This window comes from Nicotiana attenuata, unplaced genomic scaffold (genome assembly GCF_001879085.1).
Source record: "Nicotiana attenuata strain UT unplaced genomic scaffold, NIATTr2, whole genome shotgun sequence".
Taxonomy (NCBI): domain Eukaryota; kingdom Viridiplantae; phylum Streptophyta; class Magnoliopsida; order Solanales; family Solanaceae; genus Nicotiana; species Nicotiana attenuata.
The window spans coordinates 290,337-308,012 of NW_017671073.1; the positions used below are offsets into that span (position 1 = coordinate 290,337).

General features: G+C 39.5%; 1 protein-coding gene across 2 annotated transcripts; it reads right to left on the reverse strand.

Annotated features, from left to right (window-relative positions):
* Nucleotides 1-13,227: 13,227 nt before the first annotated feature.
* Nucleotides 13,228-14,624, reverse strand: LOC109205692. Of its 2 annotated transcripts, XM_019368432.1 has the most exons (3): nt 14,447-14,614; nt 14,294-14,340; nt 13,228-13,899 (listed from the first exon to the last, which is right to left on the reverse strand). In XM_019368432.1, the coding sequence occupies exons 2-3, from the start codon at nt 14,298-14,300 to the stop codon at nt 13,433-13,435; spliced, it is 474 nt and encodes a 157-aa protein (XP_019223977.1). In that variant the 5' UTR covers nt 14,301-14,340; nt 14,447-14,614; the 3' UTR covers nt 13,228-13,432. The 2 variants fall into 2 exon arrangements, 1 of the variants encoding a protein (XP_019223977.1); XR_002064712.1 differs by lacking the exon at nt 14,294-14,340 and having other exon boundaries at nt 14,447-14,624.
* Between the last annotated feature and the right edge of the window lie 3,052 nt (nt 14,625-17,676).

Below are 17,676 nucleotides of genomic sequence, written 5' to 3' on the forward strand. Positions count from 1 at the left end.
AAAGAGCCTCGCACAAAGGAATTTTCACCGTTGGGATGGTGGCATGAGAATGGAAAGCAATTTCCTGTTCTTTTCGCTATGGCTCGGGACGTGCTGAATGTGCCAACTTCTACTGTTGCATCGGAGAGTGCATTTAGCCAAGCAAGACAACAACTTGGAGACACCCGCCACTCATTGGGAAGCAATGCTTTGGAAGTTTTAGTATGTTTCAGAGATTGGATTAGATCGGAACGAAGAAATCAAGGACGTGAAGATGTTGATAGCCCAGAAGACGAGGAACTTGGAGATATATTAACACATGGTAACCCATCCGAATTTAACACTCCAGAAGAAGGTCAATCGGTTCATATTGATTATGAAGAACTTACTAAGGCAATGCAAAACCTTTGAATTTACTTGTTGTTAAAAATGTAAACCTTTCAATTTGTAAGTTTGAAATTTGAACTATGAAATAAAAGTAGCACTTGCAATAAGTGTAAATTTTTCCCATCTTCCTTGTATTCTTTAAATTAATACAAAGTATTAATTTACAATAGTTATACAAAATTCTAAAAAAAAATTAAAAAAACACTAAACCCGGCCCGGCCCCCTCAACCCGTAACCCTTACGGTTCAATTTTTACCCGGATGAACCCGAACCCGTTAAACCCGTTAAGACCAAGCCCGGAACCGGCCCAGAACCAAACCCGTACGGGTCCAAATAACACAGGCCCGGATCGGCCCGGCCCACCCGTTTAACACCCTTAGGTGTGACACATTCCATAACAAATTTTGTGGTTAATCTTGTTTTTATCAAAGCCCTAGGTTTTACTCTGAACCCACAATTTCTACTAATTTACATGTTATAATCTACCCATAAACTATGTATTAAACTCATTAGGTAGAAATAACTTACCTCACAATGCTAGGCCGAAATCTCCCCTTTTGAAGCTCCCAAATCGCCCAAGAATATAATGAAATGTCTCAAAAATGACACATTCCCGATTAAATGAAGGCTACTGCCTTCAGCAATTTTCGCACCTGCGATTAGGGAACCGCATCTGAGGTCTCGCTTCTGCGGAAGAGGAGCCGCATCTGCGGAACCTGGGCTCCTCCCCTTGGGCCACATCTGCGATTGGTGAGCTGCTCTGCGGTCTCACACCTGCGGCTGGCCAACTGCAGGTGCGGTTATGATAGAACTGGAGCTTCAGCTCCTTCTCAAATTTCCAACTTAGCTTGAGCCACGTCCGATTGACGCTTAAGGCCCCCAAGGCCCCGCCTGAACATAACGACAAGTTTGGAATCACAAAACGGACTCGCTCGAACACTCAAAAATGCCCGAAACAACGCTAAATCTAAGAATCACGCCCTAAAACCAATTGAATCAAACTTATGAACTTCAAGTTCTTCATTCTACTTTCAATGTGCCGAAACGTACTTATACTACTCGAACTTACACTAAATTCTATGTGCAAGTCTTAAATGACAATACGGAACTATTCGCGGTCTCGAAATTCCATTCGAACCTCGATAACATAAAAACCTGCTCCAATTCAAATTTAAAGAACTTCAAAATCCTTAAGGAATCAACTTTCATTATTAGGCGCCAAAACGCTCCCGAGTCATCCAAAACTCAATCCAGACATACGCCCAAGTCCCAAATCATCATACGAACCTGTTGGAATCTTCAAATCCTGATTTCGAGGTCGTTTACTCAAAACGTTGACCGAAGTCAAACCTGGCCTTTTAAGCCAACCTTAAGGACCCAAGTGTTACGATTTCAACGCAACTCTTCCAAATCCCGAATCAACCATCCCCGCAAGTCATAAATCAGTAAAATAAAGTATGGGAAGTCTTATTTAGGGGAACGGGGTTCTAGAAAGCAAAACGACCACTCGGTTCGTTATAGGCCATAAGGGAGGCTCGGGCTCTGCAGATGTCTGACTTAGGTGGAGTCCCCAGTGAAGAGGATCCCTTCTGGGATTGTTTTATCGGGGTTGATAGGCTTGAGGTCAAGCTTTCTGAGGTCAAGATAAAAGGATCAATGGGCTCGAGGTCAAGCTTGCTAAGGCCAAGGCAGAGGTCGGGAAGACGAAGGTCGCGGTTGACAAAACTATAGCCGTATACTTGGCTGATGCTGAGGATGCTCAAACGCAGCTAAGGGAGGCTTTCGATCGAGAGAGATGGAGCAATGATTTGGCCAAGTGCCGAACTTGGAGGGAGACCCTCGAGGAGATCCACGCTCGAGATTACGACCTCTCTGAAGAAATAGCTCATGCTAAGGCGCTTGAAGCTGATGCCAGATTTGTCGTCTCTTCTGACGATGACGACGACGATGATGAATGTAGCCAAGGCGGGTCCGAGAGCGATGAGTAGCCCGAAAGAGAAACTGGTCCCGAGGGAGAAACCATTCCCGAGCATAGTTAGGATTTTTCTTTTTGTTTTTGTAAGACCTCTGTTGGTGTCTTGTACACATCTTTTGTCAAATATATAAAAGAAAATTTCTCTTCAATGCGTTATCGATCTTTATAAATATGTTTTTTGCCTTGCAAAATTTTAGCATAATCTTATGCTTTGAACGGTGTATTCGAAACTTTGTCACGGGTGGCTTCCTTGAAGTTACCACGGTCAAGTTCGAATAAGGTTTGAACTTCGAGGCATAGACCCTTATGTGTCGGATAATGATGAGTCCCCGAGCCATAACTAAGTAAATGTTTATTTGGGCTCCGGATAATCGAACCCTTGGGTTCGGATTGTGTGAGAAAAAGATCTTGAACTCTAAGTGCATTGACCCTTAGGCTCTTTTAGATCGGGCCGTTATGGCCTCTAAAATATAGCTATTATTCCCCTCTATTGGCTTAAAATATTTTGTGAAAATTTCATTATGCCTTAGCATATATTTTTTACCCATTGGATATTTTTGAGGGTTCGATGTTGATTGGAAACCCTTCTGCTTTTTGTGCCTTAGCACGTGTGTGTTAAGATAATTTTGATACCTCTTGAGGTTTTTCGAGGGTTGATTTTATCGAAGCCCTTTTATTATTTGCCGAGGGTAGCCTTTTTTAACCGGTTTTTTAAAGAACATGAAGGCCTATTTTGATTGTGGGTTTCGGACGTCTCCGAGCCGCATTAATTTGGCCGTAGACTTTGGGTATGCCTCTTGGGCTTGTTCCCCAATAACACTTCGAACTTGTTCGAGATGTTAGTCCCCGAGAAAGATGGACTTGGTCTATAGATCGAGGGGCGCCTCTTTGAGGTATTATGAGTTCGAGTTTAGATGACTCGAATATGTTGATTATTGATTACCATCCCCGAGGATTCGAGGTATATTTGCGCTTGGCCCTTGACACATGTCTCACAAAATCATAAGTATGGAGCTCGTGTAGTAGCAAATTTTCTTTGAGACACAAAGTGTTGATATAGAAAGAATGCTTCTTTGAATAATTTATACATGCGTACATGTTTTGTCATCGGGGCTCGACTAATCTATATGGACACGGTTCACTCGACCGTTTGGCCCATTATAAGGTTTCCCTATCAAGACCCTTTGACATGAAATATTTTTCTCGAAAATATAACCTCCGAGGGTGATGCCCCCCAGTATTCGAGGTTAATTGAAAAGAAGCCTTGGATACTGTTGAATTTTCCTCAGGTATCACATAATTGTTTCCTCGTTAAAGACCTCACCGGAAAAACCCGTTCTGGATAAAAATCGATCTGAGGGAAAAAGAGTGCAACGCGTGATTTAAAACCTAAGATCTTCATGTTGAAGAGTTTTCTCGACTCCTCGATCGAACACCTACAATAAGTTAGCATCAAATACAAATGGAAAGGGAGAAAGTCATACCTCAGCAATAATATCGTTTGAGTAGTGATACATTCCAATTGTTTGGCAATTGTTTGCCCTCCATTGTGACAAGTTTGTAAAATCCCTTTCCGATGACGACAATGACTCGATATGGTCCTTCCCAATTTGGCACTAGTTTTCTTTCGTTTGGGTCTCGAGTATTGAGGGTGACTTCCTTAGAATTAAGTCCCTGATTCTGAAGTGGTGAAGGTTGGTTCTTCTATTGTGATATCTCTCGATTCTTTGCTTTTATGCAGCCATCAGAACAAGCACAGCTTCTGGTTTTTCATCCAATAATTGGAGGCTAGTATTCATAGCCTTGTGATTTGATTTCTCCGTTGCATGTCGAAATCTGGAGCTAGGTTCCCCGACCTCGATTGGAATTAAGGCCTCGGAGCTATAAACTAAGGAGAACGGGGTTGTCCCCGTGCTGGACTTCGATGTCGTTCGATACACCCAAAGAACTTTGGGTAGAACTTCTCTCCATTTTCCCTTAACGTCGCTCAACCTTTTATTTAAGTTTTGAATGATAGTCTTGTTTGTCGATTTGGCATGTCCGTTTCCCCTTGGGTAATACAGCGTTGATAAGATCCTTTTTATTTTGTGTTCTTCGAGGAACTCCATTACCTTGTTGCTGATGAATTGCTTTCCGTTGTCGCATACGATTTCGGCAGGTATCCTGAATCGACACACGATGTGGTCCCAGATGAAGTCTATAACTTCTTTTTCTCTGAACTTCTCGAAGGCCTGTGCTTCCACCCATTTAGAAAAGTAGTCAATCATAAACAAAATAAATTTAGCTTTACCCGGGGCCGTTGGCATAGGGCCGACGATATCCATCCCCCATTTCATGAATGGCCATGGGGATATGATTGAATGAAGTTGCTCTCTGGGCTGATGGATCATTCGTGCAAATCTTTGACATTTATCGCATTTACGAACAAAATCCTTAGTGTCTTTTTCCATGCTATCCCAATAGTACCATGCTCTAATGATTTTGTGAATCAAAGATTCGGCGCCGAAGTGGTTCCCACAAGTGCCTTCATGGACCTCTCGTAAAACATAGTCGGTGTCCTCCGGCCCTAAACATACCCAATGGTCCATCGAATGTTCTTTTGTATAATGTTCCATTTTCATAGGGCCCTCGACTCTTTAGGGTCCGATGGGATCTTTCCGTACTTTAAATATACAATATATTTATTCCTCAAATCCCAGGTCAAGCATGAAGAGTTTATCTCGGCATGACCCTCCTCGACCATAGTTCTCGATAATTGGACGATAGTCCCCGGGATAATATCGTCTTTCTCGACTGATGATCCCAAATTTGCAAGTGCATAAGCTTCACTGTTTTGTTCTCTATGTACGTGATCTAGAGTCCACTCCTTGAAGCGGTGCAAAGTTACTTGTAGCTTGTCCAAAACCTTTGCATTCTATCTTCTTGAACTTCGAAGCTTTTGTTTACTTGGTTCAGCACCAATAAAGAGTCACACTTGGCTTCAATGACTTCTTCCCCCAAGCTTTTAGCTAGCTCGAAACCTACAATCATGGCCTCGTACTCGGCCTCATTGTTAGTCAACCTAGAATTTTTGATAGACTGCCTAATAGTGCTACACATGGGTGGCTTCAAAATGATGCCTATCCCAGGTCCCTTCACATTAGAAGTGCCGTTTGTGAAAAGGATCCATACCCCCGATGATGTGCCCGATTTTGACAAGAGTTCCTTTTTAACTTTGGGCATGAGGGTTGGCGTGAAATCAGCCACGAAGTCCGCTAAAATTTCAGACTTGATGGATGTTCGGGGTTGATACTCGATATCCTACCCACTGAGTTCGACGGCCCATTTGGCCAATCGATCCGAAAGTTCGAGCTTGTGCAAAATATTACATGGTGGGTAAGTGGTTAGCACACATATGGGGTGATATTGAAAATATGGTTTTAACTTTCTAGAAGCGCTTATTAGTGCAAGTGCTAATTTCTCTAAGTGCGGATATCTAGTTTCTGCTTCCCTTAAGGTTCGACTTACATAGTAGCTGGGAAATTGCGTACCTTGGTCTTCCCAAACTAGGACACCACTCACCGTGATTTTCGATACCGCCAAGCATAAGTAAAGTGTCTCATGTGCCTTCGGAGTGTGAAGCAATGGTGGGCTCATAGGTATCGCTTTAATTCCTCTAACGCTTGTTGGCACTCCGGGGTCCAAGTGAAATCGTTCTTCTTCTTGAGTAAAGAGAAAAATCTATGGCTTCGATCTGATGACCTCGAGATAAATCGGCCTAAAGCATCTATCCGTCCAGTTAGCCTCTGCACGGCTTTTACACTGTCTACGACAGTAATGTCTTCGATGGCCTTGATTTTATCGGGGTTGATCTCAATCCCCCAATTCGACACCATGAAGTCCAGAAATTTGCCCGAGCCGACCCTGAAATCACATTTCTCGGGGTTGAGTTTCATGTTATATTTCCTCAAAATCTCGAATGTTTCCTGCAAATGAGCCAAATGGTCCTCTGCGCACAAGGACTTAACTAGCATTTCATCGATATAAACTTCCATTGACTTACCTATTTATTCTTCAAACATCTTATTTACTAGGCGTTGGTAAGTAGATCCTGCATTTTTTTAGCCCCGCATTACATTGTAACAATATGTTCCATACTTGGTGATAAATGAGGTCTTCTCCTGGTCTTCCAGGTTCATCTGAATTTGATTGTACCCGGAATAGGCGTCGAGAACGGTAAGGATCTCGTGGCCAGCCATGGCACTGATCATGCGATCGATGTTAGGCAGTGGAAAAGATTCTTTAGGGCATGCCTTGTTCAAATCCTTGTAATCTACACACATTCTAAGTTTGTTCCCTTTTTTAGGGACTACGACTACATTGGCTAACCATTCGGGGTATTTTACCTCCCGAATGGACCCTATTCTGATAAGTTTAGTTACCTCGTCCTTTATAAATGCATGCTTTAACTTGGACTGTGGCCTTCTAGTTTGTTTCACCGTTTAGAAGTTAAGGCTTAGCCGATGCGATGTTATCTCAGGTGGGATCCCTGTCATGTTTAAATGGGACCAAGCAAAATAATCCATGTTATCGATAAGAAATTGAATAAGCTTTTTCCTGAGCTCGAGGGTTAACCCCGTTCCCAGGTATAGCTTTCGCTCGGGCAGGTACTCGATCAATATAACCCGTTCTAGCTCCTCGACAGTTGACTTGGTAGCGTCGGAGTCTTCGGGAACAATAAAGGTTCTAGGGGTCGGAAAATCCTCCTCTTCTTCATCTTCTATCTCCTGCTTTCCCGATTCGGTTGAGGCTGGTGGCTGTGATTGCTATTTGGTTTCCTATTTATCTTTGATGCCCGACCTTTCCGTCGATACCGGTATTAGCTCGTCGACCATAAATATTTCCTTTACAGCATGCTGCTTCTCGTACATTGTTCTTACACCGTCCGACGTTAGGAATTTCATCATTTGGTGGAAAGTCAAAGGAATTGCTCTCATATTGTGAATCCAGGGCCTTCCGAGTAGGGCATTGTATCTCATGTCGCCCCCGATCACGCGGAACTTCGTATCTTGAATGGTTCCAGCCACGTTCACCGATAGGGTAATCTCCGCTTTAGTTGTTTCACTGGCCATGTTGAAGTCGTTTAAGACTCGAGCTGCGGGCACGATTTGATCTTGTAGGCCGAGCAGCTCCACGACCCTCGATTGGATGATATTCGCTAAACTACTTGGATCCACTAAAACACGCTTAACTTGAACTTTATTTAGTAAGATATTAATCACTAGAGCGTCATTGTGTGGTTGAGAAATGCCTTATGATTCTTCATCGTTGCATGATAAGGAGCCTTCGGGCACATAATCCCGAGCTCGGCATTATCACGACCCCGAACCACCCCGGTCGTGATGGTGCCTATCACACTATTAGGCCAGGCGATTCAACACATATAACATGAAGGTCTTTTTTTTAATTCATTTACTAATCGAAAGTGAACACAATCTTTAGTTAAAATATTTCAAAATGAAGCGGAAACAAATAAGCAAAACAGCACACACTGCCCGATCCCAGGGTCACTAGTCATGAGCCACTAAAATATACAGTCTGACATTGTCTACTCAATACAAGATAAGACTGAAATAGATAGTACTAAAGGATAGGAAGGAGAAGGCACGGCTGCGGACGCCGTGCAGCTACCTCGCAATCTCCGGAAATGCTATGAAGGCAAGAGACAGCTCTCACTCGGATGCTCTGGCACTTGGATCTGCACACAAGGTGCAGGGAGTAACGTGAGTGCGCCAACTTAGTAAATAACAATTATAAATAAAGGCTGAGTGCAGTGACGAGCATTTAAAAATCATAAATATATCATGACATAAAAATCTCAGAGTAAATAGCAAGATTCAAATCAGTAGGTGAACTCTGAACATCTAGTTAAAACTCCAGTTTCAATGAAAAAGTTGTTAAAACATTTATTCAATATTTTCAATAGAGGCTCAGTATAAAGAAGAGCAAATACAGTATTTTCCATAAAAATTCAGCCTCTCGGTCACTCATGACTCAATTATCATCATTCAGCACTCACACTCAGCACTCAAGCTCAATAGATATCTCATAATAACCGTTGCGGCGTGCAGCCCGATCCATAAGTATATAGCCGACTGCGCTCACTGGGGGTGTACAGACTCGGGAGGGGCTCCTACAGCCCAAGCGCTATATCGCTGCGGCGTGCAGCCTGATCCAACATATCGATGCGGCGTGTAGCCCGATCCATATATATATGTATATAAATAATGTTGCGGCGTGCAGCCCGACCCATATCCATCCTCACAATCTGCCCCTCGGCCTCACTTACTCATCAGCCTCACAAGCCACTCGGGCATCTCAGTGCAAACTCAGGGAACTAAGCCCAAAACACTTTCGTAGATATTAAAAATAGAGTGAGGAACAAGTTTTTAACAATAAGCAGGTATAAACCATTACTGAGGATAATGCTCCCAATCAAAACAATGTGAAAATAACAGCAAAATTCCCCTGAGGGTCCAAACAGCACGGCATAAGGCCCCAAACATGGCATTTAGCCCGAGTTAACAAAAATCATTTCTAACTACATAAATACCACATAGAGTTTATCAAAATATACAACTCTACAGTTGCCTCGGGACAAACCAAGTCACAATCCCTACGGGTGCACGCCCAAACGCCTGTCACCTAGCATGTGTGTCACCTCATTAATCAGAATAGTACGAAATTCCGGGGTTTCATACCCTCAAGTCTAGATTTACAAAAGTTACTTACCTCAAACCGGATGAAAATCTTCTTTGCGATGCCTTTACCACTCGACTCAAACTCAAATCGCCCCAAATCTATTCAAAATCAGATTCATTCCATCAATATATGCTAAAAGAACAAAGCCCACGCGAAAATAATCAAATTACATAAAAAAACCGAAATTGGCCAAACCCGACCCCCGGGCCCATGCCTCAGAATCTGATAAAAATCACATCACTAGAATCCTTATCCTCCCACGAGTCTATACATACCAAGATCATCAAAATTGGACCCCAAATGGCCCCTCATATCCCCAATTTAAACTCTCCAATTTCAAGCCTAACCCTTAAATCCCACTAATTTCATGTCTAATCAGTTAGAAATCACCATCGGATCGAGTATTGAGTTCAAAAACCTTACCTCCAAGCGTTACCCCTCGAATCCCTCTTCAATTCCTCTCAAAAAGCTCCAACTCCGAACACAAATGGTGAACTAAGGGCTGAAAATCGCGAAGGGAAGCTTTTATAGTTTCTGCTCCAGGGATTCCGCACCTGCGGTCCCATAAGCGCACCTGCGCTACCACTTCTGCGGCAAAATATCCGCTTCTGCGAATTTCACTTAAGGAGCCAGCTTCCGCACCTGCGCTCCAGGCCACGCACCTGCGGGCTCGCTGGTGCGGTTAAACCTTCCGCTCCTGCGACAATATCCGCTCCTGCGGTCATCTCCCCGCGCTTGCGATCATCGCACCTGCGGTCCCCACTCCGCAGGTGAGGAAACAATAGAAGTAGCAAAATCTGCAACTCCAATTCAACTCTAAACCTTCCGACAACCATAATCCATCCCGAGGCCCTCGGGACCTCAACCAAACATGCCAACAAGTCACATTTCACCATTCAAACTTGTTCCAACCTTCAGAACACTCAAAACAACATCAAAACATCAAATCACCATCGGACTCAAGCCTAAGGATTTCAAAAACTACCGAATTCCGCAAGCGATGTAAAAACCTATCAAACCTCATCCGAATTACTTGAAATTTTGCACACACGTCACAAATGACAAAACCGACCTACTCCAATTTCCGGAATTCCATTCCGACCCCGATATCAAGATTTCCACTGTCAACAGGAAAACGCCAAAATTTAATTTCGCCAATTCAAGCCTAAATCTCCCACGGACCTCCAAAATACATTCCGATCACGATCCTAAGTCCCAAATCACCTAAAGAAGTTATCCAAGCCATAAAAACCCAATTCCGAGATCATTCACCCACAAGTCAATTTCCGGTTGACTTTTCCAACTAAAAAACCAACTTAAGAGACTAAGTGTCTACTTCCACTCTAAGACCGCTCCGAACACAACACAACCAACACGATATGATCCAATACAACTGAACAACACATAAGGGAGAAAAAATGGGAAAAAACGGGGTTGTAACTAATGAAATGACCGGCCGGGTCATTATCAGGCATCCTGGCCTCTCGATGTGGTATCGCCTTTTCCATCGAAGAACGAAATCGAATGGCCCCGATTTCCACCGTATATATGTACATATATACCGAATACTATTATATATGTACATGTGTTTTAAACTTTAGAGCAACAGATTTCTCTGACGTGTATGCACAAAGAATTCTTCATTTTAAGGGTCTACTACAGTACTTATTCCAATATATTGAATATCTAAAAGAAAGTATAATTACCATACCCAAGCAAGTAGTTCCCTCTTTTCCCGACTAGATAGTGGCAATTCAAAAAAAATGTATGTTAATACTGGTAATGATAGTGGCTATTTCCAAACGATAGTAGAAATAATTGATAAGTTATACACTACGTATTTTGTTATGTTTTGACAAACTTCACGAGAGAACCTGATAAGAAATTTGATACAATTAATATCTTTGCATTTTAGAGTAACTAATCACATATTTGGTTCAATTCTTAATGAAATCATATAAGGAAACAGCAGAGGGAACATATAGGGATCAGTTCCCTTGGTCGTCGTGCAGTCAACTCTACAGCTGTAAAAGCTATTACACTGTACCTTCTGGCAGACAACTGCACCATACCGTCTGGTAGCAGTACAGCAGCACAGCTGTAGCTTGCTAAGGCCAAACTAAATGGCACTTTATTGCATCATCCTTGATGACCTCACACACACATATTATCAACATGAGGCAAGGGATTTATTGGCCTAACACTTGCAACTCCAAAAATCATATTCTCTAAGTGCTAGTCACCACCACTCTCAAGAACAAAGCTAATGCAACCTCAAGGACCAGATCAAAAGATTAAAGATATCTTAAGTCCTTAGGTTTGTTGAGTCTTTGTTATTTATTTGTAACTAAAGATATCCAAAGATTAAAGGACCACTCTTTATTTGTAACTCTACATAGAAGGGGAGCCTTGACATAATTTATAAAGTTGTTGCCACGTGACCAGGAGGTCACGGGTTCGAGTCGTGGAAATAGCGTCTTGCAGAAATGCAGGGTAAGGCTGCATAACCCTTGTGGTCAGGCTCTTCCCAGAACCCCGCGCATAGCGGAAGCTTAGTGCACCGGGCTGCCCTATTTGTAATCCTACACTACTTTCAAGAAGTGTCTTTTTAGAACAGATTTAAACCGCTGTTTGGTTTAGTTTCTTGACTAGAGTTAGTCAAAGTTTGTTGCTTTGCAATAGAGTTATTACAAAGAGACTTTCAATTTAATGCAAGTAGGTGTTGTAATCTAAAGTTGCTCAGTTAGTGAAATTGAAATCCTACGAGTGTAGGTCGTGATTTTTAACCCGTGAGCTGGGAGTTTTCCACACAAAATATTATTATGTTATTTACTTGTGTATTCTGTGGAACTAAATATAATTTGACGGACTCTTAATTTACAACAATAATACCGCCGGGTACTGTTGGCAAGTCTGTGCCAACTACCAACAATCATTTTTCTTTTCTTAAATTTTAAACAACCGGTATCAGAAAATTCATTTGTCAAACTAGTTCGAATTTGCCGCTTCGGCATTGTATTTGTGTTAAAATAAATTACTTAATATATCAAGTAATTTATTCAGAATCCAATAAGTCATCTTTTTTAGAATCCAAAATTGATAAACTTATAGTCATAATTCCGTCTCTGATTATAAAACTATGTTGGAATATCTATCCATTTATCTTTTGAAGATGACCTTTGTCGGGTTCTTTATGCAGGCACTGAAATTTGTTATTATAATTATTTATTTATTCTGGCTTGGCTGCCTGTTATACAAATGAACTATTTTTTCCACTTAATTTTTTGCGGATAACATGGGAAGCGCATTCAGAAAATCGCTACAAGTTGAAGATGATTAATATGCCAATTTGCGGAGTTGTATCACACAAATGATCCAGACCCTAACGTAGCATAAGGTTATATCAAAATTCCTGTCTTTTTTTTCTCATCCCCTGCTTCTTATGGTTAACGATTGACTCCCTTATTTTAGCTCTCAAAGATAGGATTATGCAGTCTTTTCTATCAAAGAAATAGATCGATAATGCATTGGCAATTTCCTATCCCAACGATGGTTGTTGCCGTTTTTCTTCTTAGAGAAGCGTTCCAAATGATTTCCGTAATATGATAATGAGTTGAACTAAATAAAAGGAAAAAGAATTCATATCGCCAACCCCAACTTACTTACAGTGTTTCATTGATGTCACAACAGGAGGCAGCTTTGCATACTTTTAATTCTTGGCTGCAGAATGCAGCTCAGTCAAACTTCTAGAGTTTTGTGGAGCTACTATTACTTTTGCCAACTCCCAACAGTAACTGCTTGGTGTCTGTCGCATGCTTTAATTATCCAATTTATCCAAAAGGTTGTAATTAATCACTATTACAATCATCATCTGGTCTAGTTTTAGGATAAATTAATTATAATCCTGTTTCATTCATATTTCTCAGAACCAAAATATGCCAGAACAATAATGATCACGCACAATTGTCTGAGGAGGGTAGTGTGTACGAAGATTTTATCCTATCACGAGGGATAGAGGTGCTGTTTCCGAACGACCCTCGGCCCAAGAAGACGAAAAAGAGACAATATCAGTACCACCAACAGAGACCATATGAATAATAACAACATCATAAAGACCAAAAAATAGATGAAACGCAAAAGCGATAACCAGTAAAAAGACCCGGCACTATGAAAACGAAAGAGTAGTGAATCACAACATTAACCACTAACAGTTTAGGACCAAAAAAAATTACAAGCAAAGGATTAGAAAACAACTTGTTGCTCCAATTAACAATTACACTTAATATCAACTTCCGTCCTACCAAACACAAGGCGTGCGAGCTAATTAATGGATGCTAAAACAAATGATAACTAATTACAATATCTCGCCGAACCTAATGATGAAAATCCATTTTGGAGGTAATCAGGGCCAGCGATGGTCTTCAGATTTGGAGATTTGTTGTTGTAATTGGCACAAATTTTCACTGGAGTCGGAGTGACCTGCATAAACATATAATTCCCAGCGAAAAGATCCCCAAAATGTGACTGACTTTCCTTCAATCTCTTTAACGTTTTAGCCAATGCAGCAACAATGAACCTAGCTTTTCTCCTAAAGAATTTCTTCAAACTTGGAACTTTTATCTTCAATCGCTTCTTCAGGTGCACTTTTCTGAACTTAATATTCCAAAAAGAAGAGGGTTTTTTCCTAATTTTACCAATTACTTTTTCCCTCAGGTGTATTAAATCCATATCTTCTTCATCTTCAAAATAGCTGCTATGTTGTTTGAGTTTTTGGTAGGGAATTTGCTTGACAATGGTGGATGTCATGTTTGTAAAATCTGCAGAGAGACGTACAGGACAAAGATAATATAAACAGAATAGTACTGAGTTGGTTAGAAGAGAGTGTTTAATATATATATATATATATATATATATATATATATATCATTTAAAATATAGATGTTACTGCCACATATAATATTCTCGTCCAATTTATTGAAGGTATTTGATTAGAAACAGAATTAAAGGAAATTAAAATTATTAAAATTTATGATCTGAAACATGTTATCGATATTTTTGTGGTTAAATATTAAAAGATATTATTCTACATGCTAAAAAGAAAAGAGTATTGAAATAATTGAGACTGATGGGCATTCCGGTACACTAAGCTTCCGCTATATATGGGGCTCGAGAAAGGACCGGACCAGAAGAGTCTATTGTACGCAGTCTTACCCTGCATTTTTGTAAGAGGTTGTTCCACGGCTCAAACCCGTTACCTCCTGATCACATGACAATAACTTTACCAGTTACGCCAAGACTCTCCTTCACGTAGCAGAAACTGATGGAATAAGTAAAAGTTTTAACTAGGAAAAAAAAGGAGAGTACCTAAGATAACAAGTTTGAATATACAAGCTACCCATTATAATGACATTGATTTTCTTTCCATCCTTAACTAAATGTTCTAAATTCGAACTTTGAGAGTAGAGAAATTCTTGGTAGTAAACCTTCTCCTTTAATTGGCTCTACGTAACGCGAGGCTCCGAGAATGAAAGGATATATTTAATAGGACATATATAGTGTGAGTTTAAATTAGTCAGAGTAAAATTATTATACCTAAATAAAGTTAAAAGATAGTGTATAGTAAGTTAAATTGCAAAAAATAGGTGGTACAGCCGGCGGGGGTTGTCTTTGTCATTCCTAATTGGATCAATACATCATGTATGTTTGTTATTAATGCCCAACTACACTGTCGGGTTGTAGTTGTGCAGTTTGTTGAGTGAATTAAATGCAACGAAATCGTCACCAAACCAAGGACCAAGGTGACACGAAAACATTAACGTGAAAGAAGAGTGAGCATTCTCGTGTATCACTTTCAATGCCAGCAAAACACTTGCCTTCTTTTATTACAACGCCATTTTGGCATAGTGTAATATTAGCTACATTTCAGACCAATCCAGTAATTTTTGCTTTAAGTGATATATTTATAATAATTCATATATAAGTATTTTTATTATAATTTCAGTAATTAAGACACGCTATGAATTTAATAATAAGCTCAAAACCTATAAACTTCAAATTTTAGCTGCACTTGGCTAAGGGATAACAAATTCATTTTTTCGTTTCTGCGCCATTGGGTTAGTAATAAAATTGGAAAAATAGCACGGGCTAGTCAGTTTTCGAATTGGTAATTGAAAAATAGTCAGCGTTTGCAAAGTCGTTGAAAAATAGCCATTGTTTTGCTGCAACACGGAAAGTTCCAACATAATATGTTGTATTATGAAGCTCATGCGTATAAACTTCCAGCATATTACGATAGAACTCCAACATGTTATGAAATTCCAACACATTATGCTGGAATCTCATATGTAAAAAATTCGAACTTCGGCATATTATGTTGAAATATTTTCGGATTTTTAAGAGTATTTTTGTTCAAATTTTGTCTTTACATGAAAAAGTGACTAAATTTCGATTTTAAAACTGTGGCTATTTTTCAACACCAATTGTAAATCTAGCTATTTCTGATTTTTTTTTTTTGCCCCAATAAAATTGGGTTTTGCACTTGTGGGGATAAGATTATTTTAGGAATTTTTACCTATAACAAAGGTTGATACCTTATTTATTTTAAATAAATACCCTTTAAAAAAACTATATTCTATAGATACCTTTTGATTTTTATAGCTAAATTTTTTTTTGTGGTTATCTCCTACTCTTAAGCCATAAAATACTCTTTGTATTATTTTTCTCTCTCATTCTTTCAGATTTTTCTCCACCCTTTCCCTCTCTCAACGCCAGTATTTCTCCATGGTTATCTCCTTTCTCTCAACAACTGTGTATGCATTAAAGGGAAAAAACAGATACTGATTCTGATCAGAAAACGAAGTTGGATTTGGTTCAAAATCAAATCCTTTTCAACAAATCTGCACAAGTTCTTTGCATAGGGCTTCTGAAATTCCCCCGGCAGTGCTTCCAACCATGTCTCCTCAACCAACAGTTCCTCTAACTTCACATATCCTACGCCATCACCATTTGCGTTTAACTAGGAGATTTTATCAGAGCATAGTTTGAGGTTCATTTTGGCCTTTCCAAGTGATTTATTGAACTCCATTCTCGACTTTTTATCGGACGTGAGCATTGTATCTTTGGGGTCTTTGTTGCCGCCGTCTTCACCCGACAATGAAGATGACAAGGCGCTGGAAATGAAGTTGTCAGCGGAAGATGGCGAGGAGACCCGTTTTAGCCGCTTTGCTGCAGGTTGTTTGAATAGATCCATTAGGGTTTTAGGGTTTTTCATTGTAATTCAATGTATCTCGTGGTATTCCATGTATTTCATTGTATTCACTGTCTTTTTTTTTCATCGTATTTCAATGTATCCCGCTATATTATATGTATTTCATTATATTCACTGTCTCGCTATATATGCCATGAATGTATTTATATATTTTTTTTAATTAATATAATTTATGTATTCAGATGTATTATATAATTTCTCTGAAGATTGCTATATGTTTGGAGTATTTTTCGGTTGAGAATCTTTTTTATAACTGAAAATAAAAAATTTGTGTGTTATAATTGAGTTTGTTGAGTTATATTAGGAGTCTATTATGTTAATTGATTCACTTTTCGTTTTAAAAACAGTGTAATCCCCTATTTCACGCCGTGAATATAGTCGAATACAGTTGAATACAATAATCTGTCCAGTTGTAATCCCATATTTCACTCCATGAATACAGTCGAATACACTCGAATACAACAGCTGATTAGCTGAACTTCCCTGATTCACACCTATTTTTGCTACTGTATTCATGAATACAATAGCTTAAATACATCAAATACGTCTCATAACCACACAAAAGGTATCTATAATCCGTAATATAGCAAATGATATCTATAGATGGCTAATTACTACCAAAAGATAGTGCTTTATGAAAATTTCTCTTGTATAAGATTAGCTCGCTATATATGCCATGAATGTATTTATATGTTTTTTTAATTAATATAATTTATGTATTCAGATGTATTATATAATTTCTCTGAAGATTGCTATATGTTTGGAGTATTTTTCGGGTGAGAATCTTTTTTATAACTGAAAATACAAAATTTGTGTGTTATAGTTGAGTTTGTTGAGTTATATTAGGAGTCTATTATGTTAATTGATTCACTTTCCGTTTTAAAAACAGTGTAATCCCCTATTTCACGCCGTGAATACAGTCGAATACAGTTGAATACAATAATCTGTCCAGCTGTAATCCCATATTTCACTCCATGAATACAGTCGAATACACTCGAATACAACAACTGATCAGCTGGACTTCCCTGATTCACACCTATTTTTGCTACTGTATTCATGAATACAATAGCTTAAATACATCAAATACGACTTATAACCACACAAAAGGTATCTATAATCCGTAATATAGCAAATGGTATCTATAGATGGCTAATTACCACCAAAAGATAGTGATTTATGTAAATTTCTCTAAAAAGTCTTATTATAACAGAGTAATTTTTATATTTCGTCCAATGAGGAGGAGATGATTGCATGACTCTTCATCACAATTTTACAAAGATGGAGATTAGTGAACATTTTTATCTGTTGATATCTATTGTAATTTCAA